This window comes from Emys orbicularis, chromosome 1, assembly GCF_028017835.1.
Source record: "Emys orbicularis isolate rEmyOrb1 chromosome 1, rEmyOrb1.hap1, whole genome shotgun sequence".
Taxonomy (NCBI): Eukaryota; Metazoa; Chordata; order Testudines; family Emydidae; genus Emys; species Emys orbicularis.
This window is the reverse complement of record NC_088683.1, coordinates 109,296,040-109,305,685: the sequence shown is the minus strand read 5'-3', so window position 1 is coordinate 109,305,685 and position 9,646 is coordinate 109,296,040. Positions and strand designations below refer to the sequence as shown.

The window sequence follows — 9,646 nt, the reverse complement described above, 5'->3', positions numbered from 1 at the left end:
GCTAGAAGGTGTTACGTTCTCATTTCCAGCATTTGAAAGGTGGAGTGATCTAGAGCCTACCCTCCCCATTTCATGCCTGGAGCGCAGGAGAATGGAGAAACTCTTCACCTCCTGGTGTCTCCTAATTCCCCCTTTATTTATTATTTGCATGGATCCTGCTTTGATTAAAGATTTTTAAAACAGCAGGATAGTGTTCAGGTAGCCCCTACCGAGCAGCAACCAATATCACAACGGCACCCTGCAATTAATGTGCTTTGCAGTCTCTTCTCAGGGCAGGGTTGAGCACCGTTGATAGAGCTGTGTGGGAAATGCTTGGCTCTGACACATCATCCGCCCTTCCTTCGTTGCTAACTTCATCAACAGAACGGGCAGAATCTTTCTGCAGGGTCTGCTACTTACTCCGGCTTCCTGTCTTGTTCTCCCAGTGCCATGAGTTTGTATCAGTTGGTGCTTCGCCCTGGCTACCAACTTACCAGTCATTGTTCTGCTTGAGCATTCAGTTAAGTGGATCATCTTTTTGTCAGGCAGCTGTCAATGGGACAGCCCACTTATTTTTCAGTGAGAGGTACAGGAGGTTGTAGCCCTGGTGCCTGGATGGCCTCACTATTTGCAGTGAGTTCCCTTGTGGCTTGGAGTTCTCTTCTGGCTCAGCTGCCAGAGGTGGAAGTGAGGAGGTGTGTGTGTGGGGGGGGGAGAGGAGGAGAGACAAAGTGACAGATTTTTTTCTTCCTGCCCATTAGCTCTGCTTCTCTTCAGCATAGGGATTTCTCACTCCTCAGCAATGGATGTGGGCCAGTGACCACTGGCTGGACAATAGGGCCCCTTGCTTGTTCCCGTGAAAGGCTGGCTGTGTTCAGGATGCCTTCCTCCCCTTGCAACACTTGAATGTATGATGCTAAGTCCTAGGAGTAACTAGCTGCCTTGCAGCACCTGATGTTCTTACTGGCCTTCATTCAGCAAGGCAGTACCACTGACTGCTCTGTCCTGGGGACGTCAGTAGTTTACTCACATGCTTGAACTTAGGTATATGCTTAAGTACCTTGTTTGAACTGAGACCATAATGATCTAGCTGCCCTTTCCCCTAGACTTATTTCAGCATCTTGGCTCTCTTGTAAGCCATAATCCAGCATTTCATGTTCTAGCCCTGTAGCTACTATGGAAGTGTTTCTTGCCATCAGCAGAGTGGACACTCCAGTCCTTCTTTCTTCTGGATTTTGCTGCTGGATAGGGTTCAGCCTGACCACCCTACATTCCCCTCAGTTCCTTGTTTTAACCCATGTATTTATTTAAACACACCTCCCGCTCAAAGAATCTCCTGCATTGCATCACTGATTTAGCGTCTGTGCCTTTTGAGGTGCTTAGAGGCAGGCACATTCCATCTCTCCATGGGGTTTATCTCCAGCAGACATCTCAGGTGTTAACTTGAGATTCAAGGTCTTTCCTAACCCAAGGGAGCAGAGAGCTTGAGGGAAGGGAAAGGAGGGAAACAACCTGGCACAGGCAAATCAAGGCCCTCCTAGTGCTATTTTAACGAGTATAATACGTAGCACGGCACGGCCTCCAAGTGCTGGGTGAGCAGAGTGGAGTCTTTTCTCTCTGCTTCTCCTGGACTCCGACTACTTTCCTACAGGAGAAAAACATGCTGCTACTTTTGTTGTCTATCCTCTGTAGTTGTATTGCATTAATTCTCCCTACAAGCCTAGTGTTTGACAGACTGAAGAACTTGAACATAGCTGGTTGCAATTAAAAGGTCACTTCTGAGGAAGGCTTAATCTTGATTTTTGTTTTGACCTCTTTTCAAGCTGAATTGCCCAATACAATCCACATTTGACTCTACCCTCAGTTGGTACTCTCCCACCTCATTTCTGTTGGGTTCTATCTCTCTAGCCATCCCCACCCAAGATTCTCTCTGCAAGGAGGAGGTACGGCAGACATGCATTAGTGCGGTTTGAGTAACCTATGTTAGGAATAACCAAAGGCATTGAAACGTGAATTACCTAGCTCCTTTTTGCTACTGCTTGACTAGGGGTTTTGCTCTGATCAGCTTTTGGGGGCCCTCTCCTGTTCCCACTGAAGTTGGTAGTTCTGTTTATTTGAGCAGGAGCAGGCATTTAGTTTGTATCCTTGGAAGGTTACAGCCCTCTGCAACCTAAATCTGTCTGTCACGTTTCTGAGCTGTAGCAGGGCCGGGTGTGTTCATGCGCTGTCAGAAAACCAGCTCCATCAGATGGCATTGCCAGAAGAGGATAAAGGAGGAGCAGCAAAGCGATGGCATAGCTAGGGTAAAGGAATCAGCTGACTTGCATCCCAGCTCGATAGCTATAGTCTATCTGCTCTCCTGTGTAATCTGGTTTCCATAAGTCTCTCTTGAAAGGCAAATGCTTCAGGAGGTGAGAAGTATCACACAAGAAGGGCCTCCTTGTTGCTCTATTGGAGGGAATTTGCTCCCTAAATATGAGGCAGTGCTGTGACTCATCTGCTTTGGCTGTCTGAAGTAATTCCTCCTCATGCCTCGCTTCTTGGTAGTGAAAGCAGTGGTAGTTCTGCAACCTTAGGGTAGATGTGTGCAACCCAACAGTGTAGTATAGAGGGATTGGTTAAGAATTGCTAAGGAAGCAGTTACTGGTTTCTAGTTTTGAAGACAAAGCATTATTGCACATATTTCCTCCTAGCATAACAGGCAACATGAATCTGAATTCTTCCCCCTTCCTTCAAAAGTCAACTCTTGAGAATTACTGCAACCCTGTGTAGTGCTTTGCTGTTCTGGGTGTTTTTTTTAAACCCAGCGCAGCTAGAAGGTCTTGGTAAAGGAGTGCTTTTTGGGATGGGGGCAGAGGAGGAGAATGTGTTTAACAGTAAAGCTTGTTTGTTGATTGTTTTGATTAAAAGGAGGGCAAGATGTGACACTGTCTTTTTGTCATTGGGAGCTAGTGGAAAATCCTTCTGCAGAAATGTTGAAAGTACTTTGCCTTTAAAGTGGTGCCTTTTAGGTTTTTTAATGCGACTATGGCTGTTAGCATTTGTAGTTGCATGCCATCTGATCCCCTCATAACAGCCATGTGACAAAGTTGTAATGTCTCAGATTGGAGTCTTTCTAACCTCACACTAACTTCTGTGTTTAAAGGAGAGAGCAACAGCCTTTCCATCAGACTCTACAGTGCATTCTCACCGTTGATTTGACATGGGTCTGTACGTAAGAACCCAGTTCTTCCCCGCAGGGGGAGAGAGAGAGAGAGAAGGGAAAGTGGAAGCTGCTTAAACTTCCAAGAGTTCTCTGAACTTTGTATTAGATCTTACGACCTGCTTAAGTAGTTGTGACTATCTTATGATGTGTAACCCTTGATTATTTGTACTACAGGGCTGTATATAATTGTAACAGCCTGGGCTGGATCCACTGCTGTCAATTGGCTTCACAGAATTGTAGGACTGGAAGAGACCTCAAGAGGTCATCTAGTCCAGTCCCCTGCACTTATGGCAGGACTAAGTATTATCTAGCCCATCCCTGACAGGTGTTTGTCTAAACTGCTCTTAATCTCCAATAATGGAGATTCCACAACTTCCCTAGGCAATCTGTTCCAGTGCTTAAATTTCAGCAAGAGCTAACTGTCAGGGTAGTTAAGACCATTGCTTCTTGTCCTATCTTTAGAGGTTAAAGAGAACAATTTTTTCTCCCTCATCTTTGTAACAACCTTTTATGTACTTGAAAACTGTTATGTCCCCCCTCAGTCTTCTCTTCTCCAGACTAAACAAACCCAATTTTTTCAATCTTCCCTCATAGGTCATGTTTTCTAGACCTTTAATCATTTTGTTGTTGTTCTCTGAACTTTCTCCAATTTATCCATATCTTTCCTGAAATGTGGTGCCCAGCACTGGACACAATACTTCAGTTGAGGCCTAATCAGTGTACAATAGAGTGGAAGAATTACTTCTCATGTCTTGCTTACAACACTCTTGCTAATACATCCCAGAATGATGTGGGGTTTTTTTTGGCAAGTGTGTTACACTGACTCGTATTTAGCCTGTGATCCACTGTGACCCCCAGATCCCTCTCTGCAGTGTGTAATCCACTGTTCCTTCTTAAGTGGAGTACTTTGCATTTGTCCTTATTGAATTTCATCCTATTTACTTCAGACCATTTCTCCAGTTTGTCCAGATCATTTTGAATTTGAACCCTATTCGCCAAAGCACCCGTAACCCCTCCCAGCTTGGTATAGTTCGCAAACTTTATAAGTGTACTCTATCTAAATCATTTGATGAAGATATTGAACAGACCCAGAACTAATCCCTGCAGGAACCACTTGATATGCCCTTCCATCTTGATTGTAAACCACTGATAACTACTCTTAAAGAATGGTTTTCCAATTAGTTATGCACCTACCTTGTAATAGCTCCATCTAGGTTGTATTTCCCTAGTTTGTTTATGAGACAGTCATGCAAGACAGTAGCAAAAGCTGCACTATAATAAAAATATACCACATCTACCACTTCTGCCCCCATTCACAAGGCTTGTTACCCTGTCAGAGAAAGCTATTACATTGCTTTGATATGATTTGTTCTTGACAATAAGGTGAAAAGTAACAGCATGGATTTATCTTCTAGGTGTTTGCAAATTGATTGCTTAATTATTTGCTCCATTATCTTTCTGGGTACTGAAGTTAAGCTGACTGGTCTGTAATTCCCTGGGTTGTTCTCATTTCCCTTTTTATAAATTGGCACTATAGTTGCCCTTTTCCAGTCTTCTGGAATCTCTCCCTTCTTTCATGATTTTTCAAAGATAATTGTTAATGGCTCATCTCCTCGAGTATTCTAGGATGCATTTCATCAGGCCCTGGTGACTTGAAGACATCTAATTTGTTCTTTCCCTATTTTAGCCTCTAATTCTACCTCATTTTCACTGGCATTCACTGTATTAGCTGTCCCATTGCTACTAACCTTTTTTGGTTTTAACCGAAACAAATCATTTAATACTTCTGCCACTTTTACATTTTCTGTTCCTGTTTTCCCCTCCTCATTGAGTAATGGACATACCCTGTCCTTGGCCTTCCTCTTGCTTCTAATGTATTATTTTCTTGTTACCCTTTGTCTGGAGCTAGTTTAATCTTTTATGCCTTGGCCTGTTTAATTTTGTCCCTACATACTTGTTTGTTTATATTCATTCTTTGTAATTGATCTAATTTCCACTTTTTGTGGGACTCTTTTATTTTGAGTTTCAAATCAATGAAGATCTACTGGTTAAATTAAGGTGTCCTCTTGTCATGCTTCCAATCTTTCCTATGCAGTGGGATAATTTGCTCTTGTGCCCGTAATAATATCTCTTTGAAAAACTGCCAAGTCTGTTGAACTGTTTTTCCCCTTAGACTTGCTTCCCACCTACCAACTCCATGAATTTGCTAAAGTCTGCTTTCTTGAAATCCATTATCTTTATTGTGCTGTTTTCCTTCCTACCATTCCATGATCACTTTCCCCTATGCTGCCTTACATTTCTCAACCAGTTCCTCTGGATTTGTCAATCAAATCTAGAACAGCCTCTCCCCTAGTAGCCTATGTGTCTGTCCCATAGCACTTACATTTATTTCTTTGGGACAGAGAAATAGCATCGCTCTGCCTATGGATGGTAATTAAATAGCCCTATTACCACAGTATGCTCACAACAGCCCTGTGAAGAAGGGAAATGCTATTACCCTATTTTACAGCTAGGGAACTTAGTCTCTCTCTCTTTAAGTGATGTGGCCACGGTCACCCAGGAAGTCTGTACTGGACAGGGAATTGAGTGCGGCTCTCCAAGTCCCAGGCTTGTACCCTAACCTCTAGGCCACTATCTTAATCAAAAGGGAGCCCCAGATTTGGCAAAATTCTGCAGGGGGTTTTCAGCAAGTTTCCTTATTTACTAAACCATGTTGCTCTAACCATCCATGTGGTTGACGGATGAGTGCTGCTGGCCCTGAGGAAGGCTGGAGTTATTTCTTCAACGGTTCGTGTAATTGAACTGGAAAGTGGCTTCCAAAGCAGCCACTAAGCTGCACAGGAGCAGTTTGCATGGGTACAGTAAGAAGAGCAGCCCTGGCTTTTAAAGGCTGAATTGTTTGCACAGAACTGAGCCTGTCTGTACACAGAGGGGCCAAGAGGAAGTTGCACACCAAAACAGCAGTTTTGTTTGTTTTTAAACTATTAAAGCTCACATTTTAACATGACTTCCTTCTTGTTTTTCTGTCCTGGGACTGTAATTATTCATTACTGGTTCATGATGAAAGGAGGAATCAGAGCATTAGGAAGCCTTGATAATTCACTGAATACTGTAACCCAACTCCTCCTGTTTGTATAACATGGGGTGGGGTGAGTAGATAGGCTTAGGTGCCCCTAATAAGTGGCCATGTGAAAAAAAAAATTAATAAAAACCTCCCCCTCCCCCTTTCCATAGCACTGTCAGGTTAAAAGCAACAGAGGGTCCTGTGGCACCTTTAAGACTAACAGAAGTATTGGGAGCATAAGCTTTCGTGGGTAAGAACCTCACTTCTGAGGTTCTTCTTACCCACGAAAGCTTATGCTCCCAATACTTCTGTTAGTCTTAAAGGTGCCCCAGGACCCTCTGTTGCTTTTTACAGATTCAGACTAACACGGCTACCCCTCTGATACTGTCAGGTTAGTTAGGCATAGCCATTTAGACAACACAGAGAAGGAAAGTGATAGCAAAACTCTAGAACAAAATACCACTCAGCTTGTGGTATAGCTCTTTCAGGTAGGGTGGTCTCTCCTTGCACTATGGTTCTTAGTGGTTTTTCTAACCTAGTGGGCAGTGTTCAAGTTAGCCTCAGCCTGAGCGAACAGTCCTATTTCCTTAGCCCTACAACCACCCTTTTTTAGTTCGGCCCCTTACACTGAAAAGTATATTGCTGCAGTGATGTTTGGAAAGAGAAAGCAGCAGCAAAAGTGTCATTCAGGCAGGGATGGATTTCCTCCCAAAGTCCTGTAACTTGATAGTACAAAGGCCACTACCACATACAAAGTAATGAGTATTAACAGGGACAACTTAACCTTCATGTTAAACACTGCAGGAGTAACCACCACAACCAAAAAATCAAGGACTGATGACTCCCTTGATTTTCAGGGCCAGGCCCCATAGAATACATAAGCTGTTAGGAATATTCAGAGGGTTAAGGGATAGAAAAAGAATGTTAATTAGTGCTATGACTTCATTTCAGTCATGGTAAAGAGATAAACAAAGAGCAACACAAATAATTAGGTGGCAGCTTCTAAGAAAGGATAGTGGCCATTTAAGTTTGAAAAAGAGGACTACAATAAGGAATAGGATAAAAGGGCCAGTTCCATGCTCCTTTTTATATGTTATGCTGCTGCAAGAACAAAAAGGAGAACTTACTAGAAAGTAACACACCTAAACAGGATCAAAGGGCTAATTTTGTAGAGTGTCATTAACTAGTAGAACTCTGTAGTGCTGAATATTTTTTTGAAGAACTAAAAAATAAATATTCGAAATGTAAAGCCAACCACTCCAGGAACCAGCAAAGGGTTTGTTTTGCAGAAATCGTCTTCAAATGTGAATGGAGCAGAATCCTCTTAAGTGTGAGGATGCTCTCTAGCCAGGTGGTTTCCTTATGGAAGGTCTTCAGTATCTGAAGTTACACTAGTTACAATAAAATTAACAGTTTCAGTTTCCACACTTAAAGAGCATAAGCTGAGGTCACAGAAGTATTTCCCTCCCTCCAATACAGTAAGACATCATTATGTAAGTGCATTGTGGGAGTTTTATGCCTTCCTCTGAAGCATCCATCACTGACAAAAGGAGATGGGAGATCAGACTAGCCTACCCACATATCTGTTCTTGTGTGGCAATTCCGGAATGTCATAAGCTCCCCAGCAGCATCTTGTTCATAGTTTTTCCATAAATCTCAGAATTCTCAGCTCTAAACACAGGTAAGAAAGATGGCTCCAAACTCTCAAACCCACAGAAGTGTGTTTTCATTCCACTTTAATACAGACTTGCAGTAGAACGGTAGCATCTGTCTTACAGCACTCACCTGTAGTATCGTACATGGAACAGTGACGGCTTCTTTAAAAAAAGACACCACTAACTTAATCTGTTTCTCAGAGTCAAATGTACACTTTTTACCTCTTTGGTACTTGCCAAGTGAGCAGTTCCCACCAAGGTGCCAATACCTTGTGTGTTTACTGGCCAAGTAACTAATGACTCGATGGCGTTAATCAGGTTAGCGCTCGCCTGAGTGACCCCGAAGATCCTGATGAGATTGGTCCCTCTGAGGTGACTTCTGACTGCACTGCTGGCTGGAGCATCTGTTTTCTCCTTCTGGGGTCACAGAAGAATTGGAGCTTCCGGGGTAACAGCTTCACTTCCACAGGCATGGCCTCATACTCCTCGCTGTCTATGCCAAAGGAGCCCTCGGTGCCCTGTGTAGAATCAAGCATAGGTCAGACTTAATAGTGAATCAATTGTTACAGTGATGCTGTAACAGTGGTACCTGTGCCCACTTACTTCTCCACTTCAGAGTACAGCTGGGTTCTCTGCTGGGTCTTGACCCCCTCTGCCTTTCAGCCTGTTTAGTCTCACCACTACATAGAGAGCTGTTACTGGTTGCACATAATGTATTAACAGACACTCATGTAAAATATTACCTCGCTTAGTAACTAATTGGCAATTTGGCAGGAATTAAATGCTAGATCGCTTAAATGTTCTGCATTGTTTAGATTTAAGAATTCTTTGCCCTTGGAATTACTATTTACAGCTGGGCAGAGTTTTTCTTTGAGATTGAAAAAAAATTAAACAGTGATTATTTTCGTTCAAAACAATCCCGCTCACACACCTGTTTTACACTCACACACACAAAATCATCAGTGATTAATGCCAGTCCATCAACATGGTAATGGGTTTACCTTTTGTACATAAATCATGTGCTTGCCTTCTGTTACTAAAGGCCTCATCAGCAGTTAGGGGGTAAACAAAGTTTGTCTTGTTAACAGACCCCCTATTTATACTTGATGTATCCAGCCCTGAGCTGGACGGTTTTTGCACGTATTTTCAATGCCACAGATTCTGATGATGTCGAAGCCATGTGTGAATGAGGATGCTGGCTAATGAAAACATTCATGGTTCAGTCTGGTTGCCTGGGTGAGGACTTTACCAGAAGAGCAGAGTGCCAAAGATTCTCTCAATTCCTGGGAAGGGCCACTCGGCCAGGCTATGGACCTCATTCTCCATGAGGCAGATCAGGTCTCTAAAGAGGATTACAATAGCTAAAGATGTGGACGTAACCTAGTAGATCGACTCTATATCCTTGCAAATGCAGGGCCTAGTCTTCTTAATAAGATGTATTGGGATGTTAAACCCAAGCTAACATCTACCCCTCTGCCTTATTTTTAGGAGGCAACTAAACATTTATCTGCTCAAACATTTCTCAGTGTAAGAGCTGCCCACTTATCTAAGGTCTTGGGATTTATATCTGTAGCACTTTTTTGACCATTATTTCCCTCCTGGCCTCCGCTCAGTTAGCACGGGTCTTCATAAACCCACACCTCTGCTCTCCATCTTTTCACCTCTGGCAGAACCCTTCTAGACTGGCAATCTAAAGAAAGATTTCAGTACTCAGAGCCTAGCCAGCAGAGGGGATGTACACAC

The 9,646-nt window shown here is 43.1% G+C and overlaps 1 protein-coding gene across 1 annotated transcript in view; it reads right to left on the bottom strand.

Moving 5' to 3' along the window:
- Positions 1 to 8,027: 8,027 nt before the first annotated feature.
- Positions 8,028 to 9,646, bottom strand: part of AGK (acylglycerol kinase) — a 55,639-nt gene continuing 54,020 nt past the window's right edge. Inside the window, exon 16 of the mRNA XM_065417143.1 lies at positions 8,028 to 8,421. Within this exon, the coding sequence (XP_065273215.1) occupies positions 8,218 to 8,421 (204 nt within the window). The 3' untranslated portion in view covers positions 8,028 to 8,217. The remainder of the gene's footprint in view (positions 8,422 to 9,646) is intronic.